Source organism: Petromyzon marinus, chromosome 69, assembly GCF_048934315.1.
Source record: "Petromyzon marinus isolate PM22_M1 ecotype Great Lakes invasive population chromosome 69, UKy_Petmar_22M1.pri1.0, whole genome shotgun sequence".
Lineage (NCBI taxonomy): Eukaryota > Metazoa > Chordata > Hyperoartia > Petromyzontiformes > Petromyzontidae > Petromyzon > Petromyzon marinus.
In genome coordinates, this window is record NC_133735.1 from 2,083,340 (window position 1) to 2,106,050 (window position 22,711).

At 58.5% G+C, this 22,711-nt stretch overlaps 1 protein-coding gene across 5 annotated transcripts in view; it reads left to right on the forward strand.

The window, feature by feature from the left end:
• Nucleotides 1-22,711, forward strand: part of ZNF423 (zinc finger protein 423) — a 273,642-nt gene that overhangs the window by 150,510 nt on the left and 100,421 nt on the right. For 4 of the 5 annotated variants that reach the window (XM_076054968.1, XM_076054970.1, XM_076054971.1 and 1 more), the window contains 3 exons: nucleotides 5,709-6,265; nucleotides 7,337-11,740; nucleotides 20,045-20,129. In XM_076054968.1, coding sequence (XP_075911083.1) covers nucleotides 5,709-6,265; nucleotides 7,337-11,740; nucleotides 20,045-20,129 — 5,046 coding nt within the window. The remainder of the gene's footprint in view (nucleotides 1-5,708; nucleotides 6,266-7,336; nucleotides 11,741-20,044; nucleotides 20,130-22,711) is intronic. The other variant, XM_076054972.1, reaches the window with a different exon arrangement.

Here is a 22,711-nt window from a genome sequence, read left to right on the forward strand (position 1 = left end):
GATCACACAAACGCCACTCACTCACTCTGTAGAACAGGGGGCATCACACAAACTCCACTCACTCACTCTGTAGAACAGGGGGCATGACATAAACTCCACTCACTCTGTAGAACAGGGGGAGATCACACAAACTCCACTCACTCACTCTGTAGAACCGGGGGAGATCACACAAACTCCACTCACTCACTCTGTAGAACAGGGGGAGATCACACAAACTTCACTCGCTCACTCTGTAGAACAGGGGGAGATCACACAAACTCCACTCACTCTCACACACAACACTCACCCACTCACTCACTCAGTAGAACAGGGGGATATCACACAAACTCCACTCACTCTGTATAACAGGGGGGAGATCACACAAACTTCACTCACTCACTCTGTAGAACAGGGGGAGATCACACACACTCCACTCACTCTAAAGAACAGGGGAGATCACACAAACTCCACTCACTCACTCTGTAGAACAGGGGGAGATCACACAAACTCCACTCACTCACTCTGTAGAATACGGGGAGATCACACAAACTCCACTCACTCACTCTGTAGAACAAGGGGAGATCACACAAACTCCACTCACTCACTCTGTAGAACAAGGGGATATCACACAAACTCCACTCACCCACTCTGTAGAACAGGGGTAGATCAAACAAACTCCACTCACTCACTCTGCACGACAGGGGGCGATCACACAAACTCCATTTATTCACTCTGTAGAAAAGGGGGAGATCACACAAACTCCACTGACTCTGTAGAACAGGGGGAGATCACACAAACTCCACTCACTCACTCTGTAGAACAGGGGGAGATCACACAAACTCCACTCACTCACTCTGTAGAACAGGGGGAGATCACACAAACTCCACTCACTCTGTAGAACAGGGGGAGATCACACAAACTTCACTCACTCACTCTGTAGAACAGAGCGAGATCACACAAACTCCACTCACTCACTCTGTAGAACAGGGGGAGATCACACAAACTCTTCTCATTCACTCGGTAGAACAGGGGGAGATCACACAAACTCCACTAACTCACTCACTCTGCAGAACAGGGGGAGATCACACAAACTCCACTCACTCAATCTGTAGAACAGGGGGAGATCACACAAACTCCACTCACTCACCCTGTAGAACAGGGGGCATCACACAAACTCCACTCACTCACTCTGTAGAACAGGGGGAGATCACACAAACTCCACTCACTCACTCTGTAGAACAGGGGGAGATCACACAAACTCCACTCACTCTGCCGAACAGGGGGAGATCACACAAACTCCACTCACTCTCACACACAACACTCACCCACTCACTCACTCAGTAGAACAGGGGGAGATCACACAAACTCCACTCACTCTGTATAACAGGGGGAGATCATACAAACTTCACTCACTCACTCTGTAGAACAGGAGGAGATCACACACACTCCACTCACTCTAAAGAACAGGGAGAGATCACACAAACTCCACTCACTCACTCTGTAGAACAGGGGGAGATCACACAAACTCCACTCACTCGCTCTGTTGAACAGGGGGAGATCACACAAACTCCACTCACTCACTCTGTAGAACAGTGGGAGATCACACAAACCCCACTCACTCACTCTGTAGAACAGGGGGAGATCACACAAACTCCACTCACTCACTCTGTAGAATACGGGGAGATCACACAAACTCCACTCACTCACTCTGTAGAACAGGGGGAGATCACACAAACTCCACTCACTCACTCTGTAGAACAAGGAGATATCACACAAACTCCACTCACCCACTCTGTAGAACAGGGGGAGATCAAACAAACTCCACTCACTCACTCTGCACGACAGGGGGCGATCACACAAACTCCACTTATTCACTCTGTAGAACAGGGGGAGATCACACAAACTCCACTCACTCACTCTGTAGAACAGGGGGAGATCACACAAACTTCACTCACTCACTCTGTAGAACAGAGGGAGATCACACAAACTCCACTCACTCACTCTGTAGAACAGGGGGAGATCACACAAACTCTACTCATTCACTCTGTAGAACAGGGGGAGATCACACAAAGTCCACTCACTCACTCTGCAGAACAGGGGGAGATCACACAAACTCCACTCACTCTGTAGAACAGGGGGAGATCACACAAACTCCACTCACTCACTCTGTAGAACAGGGGGAGATCACACAAACTCCACTCACTCACTCTGTTGAACAGAGGGATATCACACAAACTCCACTCACTCACTCTGTAGAACAGGGGGAGATCACACAAACTCTACTCACTCACTCTGTAGAACAGGGGGAGATAACACAAACTCCAATCACTCACTCACTCTGCAGAACAGGGGGAGATCACACAAACTCCACTCACTCACTCTGTAGAACAGGGGGAGATCACACAAACTCCACTCACTCACTCACTCTGCAGAACAGGGGGAGATCACACAAACTCCACTCACTCTGTAGAACAGGGGGAGATCACACAAACTCCACTCACTCACTCTGTAGAACAGGGGGAGATCACACAAACTCCACTCTCTCACTCTGTAGAACAGGGGGAGATCACACAAACTCCACTCACTCACTCTGTAGAACAGGGGTAGATCACACAAACTTCACTCACTCACTCTGTAGAACAGGGGGAGATCACACAAACTCTACTCATTCACTCTGTAGAACAGGGGGAGATCACACAAACTCCACTCACTCACTCACTCTGCAGAACAGGGGGAGATCACACAAACTCCACTCACTCAACCTGTAGAACAGGGGGAGATCACACAAACTCCACTCACTCTGTAGAACAGGGGGGGATCACACAAACCTCACTCACTCACTCTGTAGAACAGGGGGAGATGACACAAACTCCACTCACTCACTCTGTAGAACAGGGGGAGATCACACAAACTCCACTCACTCGCTCTGTTGAACAGGGGGAGATTACACAAACTCCAATCACTCACTCTGTAGAACAGTGGGAGATCACACAAACTCCACTCACTCACTCTGTAGAACATGGGGAGATCACACAATCTCCACTCACTCACTCTGTAGAACAGGGGGAGATCACACAAACTCCACTCACTCACTGTGTGGAACAGGGGGAGATCACACAAACTCCACTCACTCTCACACACAACACACCCACTCACTCACTCAGTAGAACAGGGGGAGATCACACAAACTCCACTCACTCTGTAGAACAGGGGGGGATCACACAAACCTCACTCACTCACTCTGTAGAACAGGGGGAGATCACACAAACTCCACTCACTCACTCTGTAGAACAGGGGGAGATCACACAAACTCCACTCACTCGCTCTGTTGAACAGGGGGAGATCACACAAACTCCACTCACTCACTCTGTAGAACAGGGGGAGATCACACAAACTCCACTCACTCACTCTGTAGAACAGGGGGAGATCACACAAACTCCACTCACTCACTCTGTAGAACAGGGGGAGATCACACAAACTCCACTCACTCACTCTGTAGAACAGGGGGAGATCACACAAACTCCACTCACTCTGTAGAACAGGGGGAGATCACACAAACTCCACTCACTCACTCTGTAGAACAGGGGGAGATCACACAAACTCCACTCACTCAGTAGAACAGGGGGAGATCACACAAACTCCACTCACTCTGTAGAACAGGGGGGGATCACACAAACTTCACTCACTCACTCTGTAGAACAGAAGGAGATCACACAAACTCCACTCACTCACTCTGTAGAACAGGGGGATATCATACAAACTCTACTCATTCACTCTGTAGAACAGGGGGAGATCACACAAACTCCACTCACTCACTCACTCTGCAGAACAGGGGGAGATCACACAAACTCCGCTCACTCAATCTGTAGAACAGGGGGAGATCACACAAACTCCACTCACTCTCACACACAACACACCCACTCACTCACTCAGTAGAACAGGGGGAGATCACACAAACTCCACTCACTCTGTAGAACAGGGGGAGATCACACAAACCTCACTCACTCACTCTGTAGAACCGGGGGAGATCACACAAACTCCACTCACTCTGTAGAACAGGTGGAGATCACACAAACTCCACTCACTCTGTAGAACAGGGGGAGATCACACAAACTCCACTCACTCACTCTCTAGAACAGGGGTTGATCACACAAACTCCACTCACTCTGTAGAACAGGGGGAGATCACACAAACTCCACTCACTCTGTAGAACTGGGGGAGATCACACAAACTCCACTCACTCACTCTGTAGAACAGGGGGAGATCACACAAACTCCACTTACTCACTCTGTAGAACAGGGGGAGATCACACAAACTCCACTCACTCATTCTGTAGAACAGTGGGAGATCACACAAACCCCACTCACTCACTCTGTAGAACAGGGGGAGATCACACAAACTCCACTCACTCGCTCTGTTGAACAGGGGGAGATCACACAAACTCCACTCACTCACTCTGTAGAACAGGGGGAGATCACACAAACTCCACTCACTCTGTAGAACAGGGGGAGATCACACAAACTCCACTCACTCTGTAGAACAGGGGGAGATCACACAAACTCCACTCACTCTGTAGAACAGGGGGAGATCACACAAACTCCACTCACTCACTCTGTAGAACAGGGGGAGATCACACAAACTCCACTTACTCACTCTGTAGAACAGGGGGAGATCACACAAACTCCACTCACTCTGTAGAACAGGGGGAGATCACACAAACTCCACTCACTCTGTAGAACAGGGGGAGATCACACAAACTCCACTCACTCTGTAGAACAGGGGGAGATCACACAAACTCCATTCACCCTGCAGGACAGGGGGAGACAATGCAAACCCCACACAGTCAAGTGTTACCACTGCGCTAGGCTTTTTAAAGCCCCGCCACTGAGCAACCGTAGTTCGTTTTCAGAAGCCACCTCGCTGTCGCAAATGACAGCACTCGAAGAATCTACGCGCGTGACGTCGATTCCAAGAGTGCAGGGAAAAACCGTACGGCCCTGGAGAAAAAATAATAATAATCCACGCCACCACCACGGGGAGGGAGAGAGAGACGCAGACCCCAAATATACAGCAGCAGCAACAGCAGGCTTCGTAAGGGGTCAGGATCGAACCCACGACGTCCTGCATACCAGGCGAGGTAGTTAACATCTCCTCGTCACCGTCATCATGATGAGAGAGAGAGACGCAGACCCCAAATATACAGCAGCAGCAGCAGGCATCTTAAGGGGTCAGGATCGAACCCACGCGCTCCTGCATATCGAGCGTGGGATACCCTGCCGCTCCATGACATTGATACTGTGTGAGCGGTGGCCATCCAGTCAGCGGTCGTTCTCCCAGTCGCCGGTCGTTCCTCATTAAGTCATTCCCCAGTCGGTCGTTCTCCCAAGTCGGTCGTTCCCCCAGTCAGCGGTCGTTTTCCCAGTCGGTCGTTCCTCACTAAGTCATTCCCCAGTCGGTCGTTCTCCCAGTCGCCGGTCGTTCCCCCAGTCAGCAGTCGTTCTCCCAGTCGGTCGTTCCTCACTAAGTCGTTCCCCAGCCGGTTGTATCCCTGTCGGTCGTTCCCCCAGTCGGCGGTCGTTCTCCCAGTCGCCGGTCGTTCCCCGCTCAGTCGTCCCCCCGTCCTCGATGAACCAGGCAATCTTGTACGGGCTCGTCGACCTCTTAACGCAACAACGGGAAGACTCAAAATCCCGCCACCCCACCTCCCCCCCCCACGCCACCTGCAATAGATGGCGATGACGACCCCCACCTCTCCTGGGTGGGCTCCTCCCCGTCCAGCAAGGACGTGGCGTCGCCCTCCGACCCGGCCGACGGTTGCGACCTCGCCTCCTGCGAGGCCGGCGGCACGGCCGGGGCCGCGGCCTCCTCCGGCGCCGCCGGCCCCGGCGCCGCCGCCGCCGCCGGCACCGCCGGCGGCGGCGGCGCCGGCGGCGGCGACGGCGGCGACGGCGGCGGCGGGCTGCCCTACCCGTGCCAGTTCTGCGACAAGTCGTTCGGCCGCCTCAGCTACCTGAAGCGGCACGAGCAGAGCCACGGCGACAAGCTGCCCTTCCGCTGCCCCTACTGCTGCCGCCTCTTCAAGCACAAGCGGAGCCGCGACCGGCACACGAAGTTGCACACGGGCGACCGCCGCTACCACTGCCCCGAGTGCGACGCGGCGTTCTCGCGCTCCGACCACCTCAAGATCCACGTGAAGACGCACAGCGCGGCCGCCGCCAAGCCCCACCGCTGCGCCGTCTGCAAGCGGGGCTTCTCCAGCGCCAGCTCGCTGCACGGCCACATGCAGGTGGGTGGGTGGGTGGGTTGGTGGGTGGGTGGGTGGGTGGATGAGTGGTGGGTGGGTGGATGAGTGGTGGGTGGGTGGATGAGTGGTGGGTGAGTGGATGAGTGGTGGGTGAGTGGTGGATGGGTGGTGGGTTCCCGGCGATGGTTCGGAGTTGGTTCGCACACCTCTGGTTGGCGCGGTTCGGGACAGCGTGCACAGAGACCCATAGACTCACACAGAGACCCATCGACTCACATAGAGACCCATAGCCTCACACAGCAGAGACCCATAGACTCACACAGCAGAGACCCATAGACTCACACAGCAGAGACCCATAGACTCACACAGAGACCCATATATTCACACATAAACACATAGACCTACACAGAGGCCCATAGAATCACACAGATATCCATAGACTCACCCAGAGACCCATATATTCACACAGAGACCCATATATTCACACAGAGACCCATAGACTCTCACAGCAGAGACCCATAGACTCACTACACAGAGACCCAAAGAATCACACAGAGACCCATAGACTCCCACAGAGACCCATAGACTCACACAGAGACCCATAGACTCACACAGAGACCCATAGACTCCCACAGAGACCCATAGACTCACACAGAGACCCATAGACTCACATAGAGACCCATAGACTCACACAGAGACCCATAGACTCACACAGAGACCCATAGACTCACACAGAGACCCATAGACTCACATAGAGACCCATAGACTCACATAGAGACCCATAGACTCACACAGAGACCCATAGACTCACACAGAGACCGCTTAGCGAGTGAGTGGGCAGGTCCTTAGTAAGCGAGCGAGTCAGTGAGTTGGTTAGCCAGTGGGTGAGTTGTGGGCGAGCGAGCACGTTAGCAAGTGGTGGGCGAGCGAGCGAGTCGATGGGTGAGTGAGCAAGCGAGTTGGTGAGCGAACGAGCGAGCGAGTGAGTTAGCAAGTGGGCAGGCGAGCGAGCGGGCAAGTGGGTGGGCGGGCGAGCGAGGGGGGGCGAGCGAGGGGGGCGAGCGGGCGAGTCGGCGAGGTGGGCGAGCGAACGCCCGTCTTGTCGTCGCCCAGGTGCACGACAAGACGGTGTCTGGCAAGCCGGACGGCGCCTCCTCGGGCCCGCTCTGCCCGTCTCCCGGCAGCCCGCCGGCGGCGGCGACGGCGGCCACGGCGGTGGCGGCGGCGTCAGCGGCAGGCTCCGGGGGGGCCTCCTCCTCGTCCGCCGCCGCCGCCGCCGCCGCCGGCGCCGCCGGTGGCGCCGCGGGGCCGGCGTCCTCCTCCTCCTCGTCGTCGTCGTCGGCCGCGTCCGGGCGGCCGGGGGGCGGCAGGAGGCCCGGCGCCTCCGAGCGCAAGCCGGAGGCCGGCGCCGACGAGGAGGAGGATGAAGAGGAGGAGGGTGGGGCGTGCGAGGCGCGCGCGTGCGAGCTCTGCGACGAGGCCTTCCTGCGGGAGGCCGAGCTGCTGGCGCACGTCGCGACGGCGCACGGCGACCGTTGCCCCTCCGCCTCGTCCGCGTCCCCCCCCGACGACCGCCACCGGCAGCGCCACCGGCAGCGCCACCGGCAGCGCCACCTTCAGCAGCAGCAGCAGCAGCAGCAGCAGCAGCAGGAGCAGCAGCTGCAGCTGCAGCTGCAGCTGCAGTGCGTGCACTGCGCGCAGCCGTTCTGCGAGGAGCTGGCGCTGATGCGCCACCTGGAGGCGAGCCACGGGGGCGAGCGGCCGGGCCGCTGCCCCGTGTGCCCGGAGACGTTCGTCAGCGTGGAGGAGCTCTACAACCACCTCGAGAGCCACCAGCGCGCCGACTCGGCCTGCAGCCGCAGCGACAGCCCCGGCCTGCTGCTGTCGCTGGCGCCGGCGGCGGCGCGGGCGGCGCGGGGGGCCCAGGCGGCGTCGCTCGCCAGCACCACGCCCGACTCGAACGGCTCGGCGGCCGACCGCGCCTCCACCCCCGACTCGTCGTCGTTGGCGCCGCTCTCGCACCACCACCACCACCAGCAGCAGCAGCAGCAGCAGCAGCAGCCTCCGCCGCACAAGCTTCTGGGCGGCAAGAAACTCTTCTCCTTCGGCGGCGGCGGCGGCGGCGGCCGGCGCCTGCTGGCTCCGGCGTCGTCACGCGCCGGCAAGGTGTCCTTCAGCTGCCCCTACTGCCCCAAGCACGAGTTCAGCAGCCTGGCCGTGCTGGAGATCCACCTGCGCACCATCCACGCCGACAAGCCCCAGCAGGTGCACACCTGCCAGTACTGCCTGGACGGCTTCCCCTCGCTCTACAACCTGTCGGAGCACGTGCGCCAGTCGCACGACGAGCGCCACCGGCTCGCCGTCGCCGCGGCCGCGGCGGCCGCGGCCGCGGCGGCCGCGGCCGCGGCCGCCGGAGGAGGTGGAGGAGGAGGAGGAGGAGGCCACCAGCAGCAGATGGACGGCGGACCGCTGGGGCACGGCCTCCACCTGAGCTACCACTGCAACTACTGCCCGGACACGTTCCCCGACATCAACTCGCTGCAGGAGCACATCCACCTGGTGCACTGCTACGCGGGCGGCGGCGTCGGCGGCGTCGTCGGCATCGCCGGCGGCGTCGGCGGCGGCGGCGGCTCCGGCGGCGGCGGCTCCGGCGGCGGCGGCGGCGGCGGCGGCGGAGGAGGAGGAGGCGGCACCTCCAAGGACAGCAACACCTTCTTCTGCCCGCAGTGCATGATGGGATTCCTCACGGAGGGCTCGCTCAAGGAGCACATGCGGCAGACGCACTGCGTGCTGGTGGAAGCCGGCGGCGGCGGCGGCGGCGGCGGCGGCGGCTTCGACTCGCCACGCGCGGCGGCGGCGGCGGCGTCGTCGGCGCCGCCGCCCGAGCCGATCGTGGAGGTCTACTCGTGCCCCTACTGCACCAACTCGCCCATCTTCAGCAGCCTCCTCAAGCTCACCAAGCACATCAAGGAGAACCACAAGAACATCCCGCTGGCGCACTCCCACAACTCGCTCGGCTCCGGCAACGGCGGCAGCAACGGCGGCGGCTCCGGCGGGAGTCACAACAACAACAACAACAACGGCCGCAAGAGCAGCCGGGACCTGAGCCCCATGTCGGTGGAGTCGGAGCTCCCGTCGCCCAAGCGCTTGCGCCGATCGCAGGCCGCGGCCGCCTCCGCCGCCTCCGCCGCCTCCGCCGCCTCCGCCGCCTCCGCCGCCTCGGACGAGTTCCCGTGCGGCCAGTGCGAGCTGCGGCTGCCCACCGCCGAGCTGTTCCAGGCGCACCAGCGCGCCCACCACCTCGACGCGCTGCTCCTGCGCAAGCAGAGCTGCCCGCAGTGCCGCGAGGAGTTTGCGACGCGCGACTCGCTGCTGCGCCACGTGGCCACGCACTTCGCCGCCGTGGCGGCGCAGTTCGCGTGCGAGAGCTGCGACCGGCGCTTCGCGTGCGTCGACGAGCTGCAGCGGCACCTGCTGGACGCGCACACGGCCGTCTTCTACCGCTGCGCCCTCTGCCGCGAGGCGTTCGAGTCGCGCGTCTCGCTGCAGATCCACATGGCGGTGAGGCACGCCGAGGAGCGCAAGGTGCTCCGTTGCACCGCCTGCGGCTGGGACTTCCGGCGCGAGGCGGAGCTGCGGGCGCACGTCCAGCAGAGCCACCTGGGGCAGCCGGGGAGGCCGCACAAGTGCATCTTCTGCGGCGAGGCGTTCGCCACCGAGGTGGAGCTCCAGTGCCACGTGACGACGCACGGCCGCCGGCACGGCTGCCGCTTCTGCGGCCAGGCGTTCCAGGGCGCGGCCGCGCTCGAGCGCCACCTGCGGGAGAGGCACTGCGTCTTCGAGGCGGCCGACGGCGGCGGCGGCGGCGGCGGCCAGCAGCAGCAGCAGCAGGCGAGCCCCTCCAACGGTCCGGCGTCGTCGTCGGCGTCGTCGTCCGCCGGCGCCGCTCACCACCACCACCACCAGCAGCAGCAGCAGCATCATCACCAGCAGCAGCAGCAGCAGCAGCTGCACGCGGCCAAGCAAGAAGATGCGTCGGCGGCGGCGGCGGCGTCGGAGCTGCCCAGAATTCTCAGCGGCGGCCAGGAGATGACGAACAGCCACGACGGGAACGGCGGCGGCGGCGGCGGCGGCGGCGGCTCAGCCTGCGCCTCGTCGGCTCCGACGGCTCCCTCGGCGGCGACGCCGACGCCGGCGGCGGCCGAGGAAGACGGCGGCGGCGGCGGCGGCGGCGGCGGCGTGAGCGGCGTCGACGGCTCGGAGCCCATGTACGCGTGCGACATCTGCGGGGCCGCCTACACCATGGAGTCTCTGCTCGCCAACCACCGGCGGCGGGACCACAACATCCAGCCGGGCGACGCGGGCGCCGGCGCCAAGGGCCAGGAGCTGCTGCTCATGAAGGGCAGCCACAAGTGCGGGGTCTGCGCCCGCACCTTCTTCTCGGAGGGGGGGCTCCGCGAGCACGCGCAGACCCACCGCGGCGGCCCCGCCAAGCACTACATGTGCCCCATCTGCGGCGAGCGCTTCCCGTCGCTGCTCACGCTCACCGAGCACAAGGTGACGCACAGCCGGAGCCTGGCGACGGGCAGCTGCCGCGTGTGCCGCCTGCCCCTGCACAGCGAGGAGGACTTCCTGGAGCACTGCCAGCTGCACCCGGACCTGCGCAACTCCCTGACGGGCTTCCGCTGCGTCGTCTGCATGCAGACGGTGACGTCGACGCTCGAGCTCAAGATCCACGGCACCTTCCACATGCAGAAGGCCTCCTCCTCCTCGTCGTCGGCGGCCGCGGCGGCGGCGGCCGCGGCGGCCGCGGCGGCCGCGGCGGCCGGCGGCGGCGTCTCGTCCTCCGCGCAGGACGACGACGGCGCCGCCGGCTCGCCGGGGCCGGACGGCAACGGCGGCGGCAACGGCGGCAACGGCGGCGGGATGCTGCTGCTGCTGCCGCCGCCGCCGGGGCTCGGCGGAGGCGGTGGCCGCGGCTGCTCGCTGGCGTCGCCCTCCTCCTCGTCCGCATCGTCGCAGCAGCAGCAGCAGCAGCAGCAGCAGCAGCGGCACCACAAGTGCGCCTCCTGCCTCAAGGAGTTCCGCTCGCGCCAGGAGCTGGTGCGCCTCGACATCGGCGGTCTGCCCTACGCGCTGTGCGCCGGCTGCGTGCTCAGCAAGGCCGGCGGCGGCGGCGGCGGCGGCGGCGCCGGCGGCGGCCGGGGAGAGTCGCCGGGAGGCGGCGGCGGCGGCGGCGGCGGCGGATCGCCCGACGAGCCGGGCGGCTTGCCGGACGGCGGCGGCGGCGGCGGCTCGCCGGCGCTCAAGCCGCGCTGCCTCCTGTGCGGGGTCAAGTTCGAGACGCTGGAGGAGCTCGAGGTCCACCTGCAGGCCGACCACCGCGACCTGGCGCTGGCTGCGGCGACGACGACGCAGCAGCAGCAGCAGCAGCAGGACGGCGCCGGCGGCTGCCAGAAAAAGTCCTCCCCCAAGCACTTGCAGCAGAGCGGCGGCAGCGGCAGCAGCCTGCCGCGGGTAGGGACAGCTGTGCTGGCGTCGGTAACAACGCTGGATCGCTCGCTCGCTCGCTCACTCACTGTCACTCGCTCACACGCTCTCACCTACTCACTCGCTCACTCACTCACGCACTCTCACCTACTCGCTCACACGCTCGCTCACTCACTGTCACTCGCTCCCTCGCTCGCTCACATCACTCGCTCACACTCTCACCTACTCACTCGCTCACTCACTCACGCATTCTCACCTACTCGCTCACACGCTCGCTCACTCACTGTCACTCGCTCCCTCGCTCGCTCACACGCTCGCTCACACGCTCTCACCTCCTCGCTCGCTCACTCACTCACACGCTCGCTCACTCACTGTCACTCACTCACTCACTGTCACTCACTCACTGTCACTCACTGTCACTCGCTCCCTCGCTCGCTCACTCACTGTCACTCACTCACTGTCACTCACTCGCTCACTCACTCACTGTCACTCACTGTCACTCACTCGCTCACTCACTCACTCACTGTTACTCACTGTCACTCACTCCCTCACTGGCTCACTCACTGTTACTCACTCACTCACTGTCACTCGCTCACTGGCTCACTCACTGTCACTCGCTCACTCACTGTCACTCGCTCACTCACTCACTTACTCGCTCACTCCCTCGCTCGCTCAATCGCTAACACGCGGACTCACTCGCTCACTCACTGTCACTCACTCACCCGCTCGCACGCTCGCTTACTGTCACTCACTCGCTCACTCACTGTCGCTCACTCACTCACTGTCACTCACTCGCTCACTCACTCACTGTCACTCACTGTCACTCACTGTCACTCACTCGCTCACTACCTCACTGTTACTCACGGTCACTCACTCGCTCACTCACTCACTCACCCGCTCACACGCTCGCTTACTCACTCACTCACTGTCACTCGTTGCCTCGCTCACTTACTGTCACTCACTCGCTCACTCACTCACTGTCACTCACTGTCACTCACTCACTCACTGTTACTCACTGTCACTCAATCGCTCCCTCACTGTTACTCACTGTTACTCACTCGCTCACTCGCTCACTGTCACTCACTGTTACTCGCTCACTCCCTCGCTCGTTCAATCGCTAACACGCGGACTCACTCGCTCACTCACTGTCACTCATTCGCTCACTCACTGTCACTCATTCGCTCACTCACCGGCTCACTCACTGTCACTCGCTCACTCACTGTCACTCATTCGCTCACTCACCGGCTCACTCACTGTCACTCGCTCACTCACTGTCACTCATTCGCTCACTCACTCGGCCTACCCTGCACTGCCCATCTTACACATCTTCCTCATACTCCCTCTGTCCGCTCGCCATTCTGGGGGGTGAGGGAGTGAGTGGGTCAGTGTGTGAACGAATGAGCGGTGGAGTGAGTAAGTGAGTACGTGGGTGAGTGAGCGTGCGGTTGAGTGAGTGGGTGGCTGATTTGGTGGGTACGTGGGTGAGTGAGCAGGTGGTTGAGTGCGTGGATTCGTGAGTGGGCGCATGAGTGAGTGGGTGAGAGGCTGGGTGAGTTTTGAGTCTATGGTGCAGTGTTGAGTCTATGGTGCAGTGTTGAGTCTATGGTGCAGTGTTGAGTCTATGGTGCAGTGTCGAGTCTATGGTGCAGTGTCGAGTCTATGGTGCAGTGTTGAGTCTATGGTGCAGTGTTGAGTCTATGGGCAGTGTTGAGTCTATGGGCAGTGTTGAGTCTATGGTGCAGTGTCGAGTCTATGGTGCAGTGTCGAGTCTATGGTGCAGTGTTGAGTCTATGGTGCAGTGTTGAGTCTATGGTGCAGTGCTGAGTCTATGTTGCAGTGTTGAGTCTATGGTGCAGTGCTGAGTCTATGGTGCAGTGCTGAGTCTATGGGCAGTGGCGAGTCTATGGTGCAGTGTTGAGTTTATGGTACAGTATTGAGTCTCTGGTGCAGTATTGAGTCTATGGTGCAGTGTTGAGTTTATGGTGCAGTGTTGAGTCTATGGTGCAGTGTTGAGTCTATGGTGCAGTGCTGAGTCTATGGTGCAGTGCTGAGTCTATGGTGCAGTGTTGAGTCTATGGTGCAGTGTTAAGTCTACGGTGCAGTGTTGAGTTTATGGTACAGTATTGAGTCTATGGTGCAGTATTGATTCTATGGTGCAGTGTTGAGTTTATGGTGCAGTGTTGAGTCTATGGTGCAGTGTTCAGTCTATGGTGCAGTGCTGAGTCTATGGTGCAGTGCTGAGTCTATGTTGCAGTGTTGAGTCTATGGTGCAGTGTTGAGTCTATGGTGCAGTGTTGAGTCTATGGTGCAGTATTGAGTATATGGTGCAGTGCTGAGTCTATGGTGCAGTGCTGAGTCAATGTTGCAGTGTTGAGTCTATGGTGCAGTGCTGAGTCGATGGTGCAGTGCTGAGTCTATGTTGCAGTGTTGAGTCTATGGTGCAGTGTTGAGTCTATGGTGCAGTGTTGAGTCTATTGTGCAGTGTTGAGTCTATGGTGCAGTGCTGAGTCTATTGTGCAGTGCTGAGTCTATGTTGCAGTGTTGAGTCTATGGTGCAGTGTTGAGTCTATGGTGCAGTGCTGAGTCTATAGTGCAGTGCTGAGTCTATGTTGCAGTGTTGAGTCTATGGTGCAGTGTTGAGTCTATGGTGCAGTGTTGAGTCTATGGTGCAGTGCTGAGTCTATGGTGCAGTGCTGAGTCTATGTTGCAGTGTTGAGTCTATGGTGCAGTGTTGAGTCTATGGTGCAGTGTTGAATTTATGGTGCAGTGTTGAGTCTATGGTGCAGTGTTGAGTCTATGGTGCAGTGCTGAGTCTATGGTGCAGTGTTGAGTCTATGGTGCAGTGCTGAGTCTATGGTGCAGTGCTGAGTCTATGGTGCAGTGTTGAGTCTATGGTGCAGTGCTGAGTCTATGGTGCAGTGTTGAGTCTATGGTGCAGTGTTGAGTCTATGGTGCAGTGCTGAGTCTATGGTGCAGTGTAGAGTCTATGGTGCAGTGTTGAGTCTATGGTGCAGTGTTGAGTCTATGGTGCAGTGTTGAGTCTATGGTGCAGTGTTGAGTTTATGGTACAGTATTGAGTCTCTGGTGCAGTGTTGAATTTATGGTGCAGTGTTGAGTCTATGGTGCAGTGTTGAGTCTATGGTGCAGTGTTGAGTCTATGGTGCAGTGCTGAGTCTATGGGGCAGTGCTGAGTCTATGGTGCAGTGTTGAGTCTATGGTGCAGTGCTGAGTCTATGGGGCAGTGCTGAGTCTATGGGGCAGTGCTGAGTCTATGGTGCAGTGCTGAGTCTATGGTGCAGTGCTGAGTCTATGGGGCAGTGCTGAGTCTATGGTGCAGTGTTGAGTCTATGGTGCAGTGCTGAGTCTATGGTGCAGTGCTGAGTCTATGGTGCAGTGCTGAGTCTATGGTGCAGTGCTGAGTCTATGGTGCAGTGTTGAGTCTATGGTGCAGTGCTGAGTCTATGGTGCAGTGCTGAGTCTATGGTGCAGTGCTGAGTCTATGGTGCAGTGCTGAGTCTATGGTGCAGTGTTGAGTCTATGGTGCAGTGCTGAGTCTATGGTGCAGTGCTGAGTCTATGGTGCAGTGCTGAGTCTATGGGGCAGTGCTGAGTCTATGGTGCAGTGTTGAGTCTATGGTGCAGTGTTGAGTCTATGGTGCAGTGCTGAGTCTATGGTGCAGTGCTGAGTCTATGGTGCAGTGCTGAGTCTATGGTGCAGTGCTGAGTCTATGGGGCAGTGCTGAGTCTCTGGGCAGTCGCCTCACTCTACACACAGAAAGTGTCCTAATGACGAACAAATTAAAATCAAACCGCAGGCGGCTGGCTGCATTAGCCGAAGGTTTCTCCAGTGGCAGCAGTCCATACCAGGCACTGCTCACTGGGCCTTACCTGCTCAGTTAAAACGAACAATAGTTTAAAGTTGGATCATTATATTATTTTTTGGGGGGGGGGGGCGGGGGGGGGGTTGTGGGGAGGTTTCCACGCTTGATCGGTCGGTCGGTCGGTCCTCCCCCCCCCTCTGCGACGGGAACGTGGAATTATCGGCGTTGGGGCCCCGGTGTACATACGTCTGCGAGCCGCATGCAAATGCGTTGGTGGGTGTGGTGGTGGTGGTGGTGGTGGGAGCGGTGGGGGGGGGGGGGGACTGCTAGGTGGGTGTGGGGGGGGAGGCCTCCATACAGACACTGCCCACAGGCTTCATACCTTATTCATTTGTTATTCGTTTGGCTAATTTATTTATAGGCTGACTTATTTATGATCACAGTGCCCCCCGCGTTAGGAGAGGCGGCCGCCGACCTGATTTGCATGCAAGGGGACCACCCCCACCCCACCCCCCCCCCCATCTCACCTTCCCCCCCCCCCCCGGCCCCTAAGTGGGAATAAACCGGTGTGTCCGTGCGAGAGACGCACGGAGAGAGAGGGGTCTCTCTGTGTGTGTGTGTGTGTGGAGGTGGGTGGGGGGGGGGGGGGGTGATGTAGCGGTTAACGCCACGATGGCGCTACGAACCCGGCGGACCCGAGTTCGATTCCCGCTCACGGGCGATAATCTGAACCAGTCCTGGGCCTCCCTTAGGTGCGTGTACCCATCGCCACGAGGGAGACAAAGGCGGGCGGGCGGGCGTGGTGCTTGCCACGCACCCCCTCGTGTGCCGTTCCAGCCTTCATAGGTGCTCTCTAGCGGCACTTGTGCCAAAAGTCTGTTAAGGCTATACGGGGGATATTTTACATCCTATTTAACATTTTGTTTGACCACTTAGTTCAAGACGCCTTCCATGGCTGCACCAGAGGAGTTTCCATCTGGTAACAGATACATTGGGAGGCTGTGATTGATGCCCAAATGCTGTCGAGGGATGGCTCCCTATTGCTCAACTTTATTACGTATGCGGATGATCTGGTGATTGCTGCTCACTCAGAGGAGGAGTTGGAGGCTTTGCTGCTGAAACTGGAGCTGGCCACCAAGAGGTGGATGTCTTACCATCAGCCGCACCAAAACTGAGCACCTGCCTGGGTATTTTGTGCCATCGGACACTCCACCCTCTCAGCCATCAATTGGTGGTAGGGCAGTTGCAGAGAGAGTGGAGAGTTTCCCATACCTGGGCAGTGTGCTCATGACCAGCTCCGGTTTGGCAGCAGAGGTCCCACTCCGAATCGGCCGAGTGGCAATATCTTTCCATCGGCTGCGTAACGCTGTGTGGAAGCTACCTGGTCTGTCGCTCCGCACTAAGCTTCAGGTCTTCTCGGCCACAGTCATGCCCTCCCTTCTCTACGCCCGTGAAATGTGGAACCCCCCCCACCTCCCCTCTAAAGGGAAACCTCCATTTAAAAAAAGAAAATAAATGATGGTTGGCCCTGCCCACCATCCATCCTTGGTTTAACCACGGGGCTGGATCGCAGAGCGAGGAGCTCACAGATACCGGAGATGTGTAGACGCAAGCCCCGTCAAGAGTGAGCTTTGTGCGGCCAATCGGTAAGCGATGTCCACGGGAGCAGTCACCTCGGTGGTAGTACTGTAGCCATAGCAGAGAGACAGGGAGGTGACTGACCCCTCACTGGCTAGCGAGCGAGTGGCTGCTGGTGTAGTGACTGAGCAATGGTCACAGTCACCAAGGCAGTAGTAGCCATAGCAGAGAGACAGCGAGGTGACTGACCCCTCACTGGCTAGCGAGCAAGTGGCTGCTGGTGTAGTGACTGAACCATATTCACAGTCACCAAGACAGTCGTAGTAGTAGCCATAGCAGAGAGACAGCGAGGTGACTGACCCCTCACTGGCTAGCGAGCGAGTGGCTGCTGGGGTAGTGACTGAGCTGGGGGAGGGATTTGTTTGGCGCCGATTCCTAAGCAGCCTCTTTTATTGATGAGGTTCGACGCCCGTCAAATATTTATCCTCGCCGCTCCTGTGTTATTCATGGCTTTGTGCAGGCGGGCGGCGGTGCAGGTGCTGGTGCAGGTGGTGGTGGTGTAGGTGGTGGTGGTGTAGGTGGTGGTGGTGCAGGTGGTGGTGGTTGTGTAGGTGGTGCAGGTGGTGGTGGTGCAGGTGGTGGTGGCGGTGTAGGTGGCGCAGGTGGTGGTGGTGCTGGTGGTGTAGGTGGTGCAGGTGGTGGTGGTGCTGGTGGTGGTGGTGCTGGTGGTGGTGCTGGTGGTGGTGTAGGTGGTGCAGGTGGTGCAGGTGGTGGTGGTGTAGGTGGTGCAGGTGGTGTAGGTGGTGCGGGTGGTGGTGGTGCTGGTGGTGGTGCAGGTGATGGTGGTGCTGGTGGTGGTGTAGGTGGTGGTGGTGCAGGTGGTGGTGGTGCTGGTGGTGGTGGTGCTGGTGGTGGTGCTGGTGGTGGTGTAGGTGGTGGTGTAGGTGGTGCAGGTGGTGGTGTAGGTGGTGCAGGTGGTGGTGGTGTAGGTGGTGCAGGTGGTGTAGGTGGTGCAGGTGGTGGTGGTGCTGGTGGTGGTGCTGGTGGTGGTGTAGGTGGTGGTGTAGGTGGTGGTGTAGGTGGTGGTAGTGTAAGTGGTGCAGGTGGTGGTTGTGCTGGTGGTGGTGCTGGTGGTGGTGTAGGTGGTGCAGGTGGTGGTGATGCTGGTGGTGGTGATGCTGGTGGTGCAGGTGGTGGTGCTGGTAGGTGGTGGTGTAGGTGGTGGTGGTGTAGGTGGTGGTGCTGGTGGTGGTGTAGGTGGTGCTGGTGGTGGTGCTGGTGGTGGTGCTGGTGGTGTTGGTGCTGGTGGTGGTGCTGCTGGTGGTGGTGCTGGTGGTGCAGGTGGTGGTGCTGGTGGTGGTGCTGGTGGTGGTGCAGGTGGTGGTGCTGGTGATGGTGGTGGTGCAGGTGGTGGTGGTGTAGTGGTGCTGGTGGTGGTGGTGTAGAAGGTGGTGGTTTATGGGTCTCTGCGTGGTGAGTCTATGGGTCTGTGTGTGAGTCTATGGGTCTGTGTGTGAGTCTATGGGTTTCTGTGTTAGTCTATGGGTGTGTGTATGAATCTATGGGTCCCTGTGTGAGTCTATGGGTCTGTGTGTGAGTCTATGGGTTTCTGTGTTAGTCTATGGGTGTGTGTATGAATCTATGGGTCTCTGTGTGAGTCTATGGGTGTTTGTATGAGTTTATGGGTCTCTGTGTGAGTCTATGGGTGTTTGTATGAGTTTATGGGTCTCTGTATGAATCTCTGGGTCTCTATGTGAGTCTATGGGTGTGTGTATGAATCTATGGGTCTCTATGTGAATCTATGGGTCTCTATGTGAGTCTATGGGTGTGTGTATGAATCTATGGGTCTCTATGTGAGTCTGTGGGTCTCTGTGTGACTTTATGTACAGTACGTGGAACTTCTTTCGCACAGTACGTAGCCGTCCGTCGCTCATCGGAGGTGCGGGGGAAGGACAACAAACTGAACACAACAACAACAACAAGCGGTTCTCGAGAAATTAGTTTGTCAATCTCGACGATGACGATTGTAAGAGTGTACACCATGAGCTCCCAGTGGCCTCCCTGATCTCGGAAGGATGGGGGAAGAGCGTTCCAGACGGCCGCAGAAGTGCGTCTTGGAAGCGCCGTGCGATGGCTCGGCCTGTGGCAGTGAGGTGTCGTGGGTTCGGTTGTGAAAGAGCCGCTTTGTGTGTGTGTGGATGACGTGTGTGTGGATGACGTGTGTGTGGATGACGTGTTGTGTGTGTGGATGACGTGTGTGTGTGTGCATGACGTGTGTGTGTGGATGACATGTTGTGTGTGGATGACGTACGCGTTGGTGTGGATGACGTGTGTGTGGATGACGTGATGTGTGTGTGGATGACGTGTGTGTGTGCGTGTGTGTGTGTGGATGACGTGTTGTGTGGATGACGTGTGCGTGTGTGCGTGTGTGTGTGTGGATGACGTGTGCGTGTGTGTGTGTGTGTGCGTGTGTGGATGACGTGTGTGTGTGCGTGTGTGTGTGGATGACGTGTTGTGTGTGGATGACGTGTGTCTGTGGATGACGTGTGTGTGTGTGTGGATGACGTATGTGTGTGTGTGTGTGGATGACGTGTGTGTGGATGACGTGTTGTGTGTGTGAGCATGGTGAGTGGTGAGGATGGTGAGTGTGACCGTGGTGAGTGGTGAGGATGGTGAGTGTGACCGTGGTGAGCATGGTGAGTGGTGAGGATGGTGAGTGGTGAGGATGGTGAGTGGTGAGGATGGTGAGTGGTGAGGATGGTGAGTGGTGAGCATGGTGAGTGCGACCGTGGTGAGGATGGCGAGTGGTGAGCATGGTGAGTGGTGAGGATGGTGAGTGTGACCGTGGTGAGGATGGCGAGCGGTGACGTTGCAAGGCGCCGGGCCCCCCTCTGACGCCGCTGCTGCGTGTGCCCCCCACGCTGTCTGCCCAGAAGAAGAGCTACCAGTGCATCAAGTGCCAGGTGACCTTTGAGAGCGAGCGCGAGATCCAGGTTCACGTGGCCAACCACATGATCGGTCAGTGACACAACCCCCACACCCCACACTCACCACACACCACAGCCACCACACACCACCCACCACAGCCACCACACACCACAGCCACCACCCCTACCCACCACACCCACCACACCCGACACACACCACAGCCACCACAGCCACCCACCACACCCCTACCCACCACACCTACCCACCACAACCCACCACATCCACCACCCTCACCCACCACACCCACCACACCCACCACACACCACAGCCACCACACTCACCACCCCTACCCGCCACACCCACCACACACCACACACACCACACCTACCCACCACACCCACCACACCTACCCACCACCCCTACCCACCACACCCACCACACTACACCCACCACACCACACCACACCCACCACCAACCCACCACACCTACCACACCTACCACACCTACCACACCACACCCACCACACCCCACCCACCACACCCCACCAACCCACCACACCCACCACACCACACCCCACCACACCACACCACACCAAACCCACTACACCCACCACACCACACCACACCCACCCACACCACACCACACTCCACCCACCACACTGCGATGCCACTCCGCTCGCGACCCCCTCCCGTGTGCATTGTGGGCGAGCGCCAACCGCACGGAACGCCGTGGTGAAGACTGCAGGCCGGGGGGAGGACCCACGGGGGCACGAGGCGTGGCGGGTCGCTGCACTCCGTGGGGGTGGTCGGGTGGCTGGGTGGGTGGGTGGTTGGCCGAGTGGTTGGGTGGCTGGGTGGTTGTGTGGTTGGCTGGGTGGTTGGGTGGTTGGGTGGCTGGGTGGTTGGCTGGGTGGGTGGCTGGGTGGTTGGGTGGTTGGTTGGGTGATTGTGTGGTTGGCTGGGTGGCTGGGTGGGTGGGTGGTTGGCTGGGTGGTTGGGTGGTTGGCTGGGTGGTTGGGTGGTTGGCTGGGTGGGTGGTTGGGTGGGTGGTTGGGTGGTTGACTGGGTGATTGTGTGGTTGGCTGGGTGGCTGGGTGGGTGGGTGGTTGGGTGGTTGGCTGGGTGGTTGGGTGGTTGGCTGGGTGGTTGGGTGGTTGGCTGGGTGGTTGGGTGGTTGGCTGGGTGGGTGGTTGGGTGGTTGACTGGGTGATTGGGTGGGTGGCTGCTGGGTAACAGGGTGATTATTTGGGAGGATTGGTAGGTGTGAGTGTGTGTCGGTGATTGGATAGCAGAGTGCTAGCGTAGTGGTTGGCGCTAGCGCTACAGACCCGCGCGACCTGAGTTTGATTCCCGCTCACGGCCAACACCGGTTTTGATGATCTGAACCGCCTTCATTGTACGCTTGTGTGTGCATGTGTGTGTGTATGTGTGTGTGCACATGGCCTGGCACAAGCGTCGTGGTGACGTCACCGCCACTTAGTGGCGAATGGTGGTTGTTGTTGTTGTATGCATGTGTATGTTTGTGTATGTGTGTGTGTAGGTGTGGGGTGAGTCTGTGGGTCTCTGTGGGGTGAGTCTTTGTGTCTCTGTGCGGTGAGTCTTTGTGTCTCTGTGTGAGTCTGTGTCTCTGTGTCTCTGTGTGAGTCTGTGGGTCTCTGTGGGGTGAGTGTATGGGTCTCTGTGTGGCAAGTCTATGTGTCTCTGTGTGATGAGTCTATGAGTCTCTGTGTGGTGAGTCTGTGTCTCTGTGTGATGAGTCTATGGGTCTCTGTGTGATGAGTCTATGAGTCTCTGTGTGGTGAGTCTGTGTCTCTGTGTGATGAGTCTATGGGTCTCTGTTTGATGAGTCTATGGGTCTTTGTGTGATGAGTCTGTGTGTGTCTGTGTGATGAGTCTATGTGTCTCTGTGTGATGAGTCTATGTGTCTCTGTGTGAGTCTATGTACACCTGTTGAAATTATTTCGCACCACCATACATAGCCAACCAGAGGTACTGACTCGGGGGGATGTGGTGCAGTGCTAAGTCTATGGTGCAGTGTTGAGTCTATGGTGCAGTGTTGAGTCTATCGTACAGTGTTGAGTCTATGGTGCAGTGTTGAGTCTATGGTACAGTGTTGAGTCTATGGTGCTGTGTTGAGTCTATGGGCAGTGCTGAGTCTATGGTGCAGTGTTGAGTCTATGGTGCAGTGCTGAGTCTGGGCAGTGTTGAGTCTATGGTGCAGTGTTGAGTCTATGGTGCAGTGCTGAGTCTATGGTGCAGTGTTGAGTCTATGGTACAGTGCTGAGTCTATGGTGCAGTGTTGAGTCTATTTGCAGTGTTGAGTCTATGGTGCAGCGCTGAGTCTATGGTGCAGTGTTGAGTCTATGGTGCAGTGTTGAGTCTATGGTGCAGCGCTGAGTCTATGGTGCAGTGTTGAGTCTATGGTACAGTGTTGAGTCTATGGTGCAGTGTTGAGTCTATGGTACAGTGTTGAGTCTATGGTGCTGTGTTGAGTCTATGGTGCAGTGTTGAGTCTATGGGCATCACAGCGATCAAACCGAGCGATCTTGTACGTTAGGCCTTCACAAGGTGGCGTTTGCTTGCGAACTCCATTCAGCTCTCCAAGCTGCGTCGGTGATGTCAACTCTCGCTGCCGAAGGCTCAAGGCACGGGGTCCAAAAGTCGGGGGGAGGT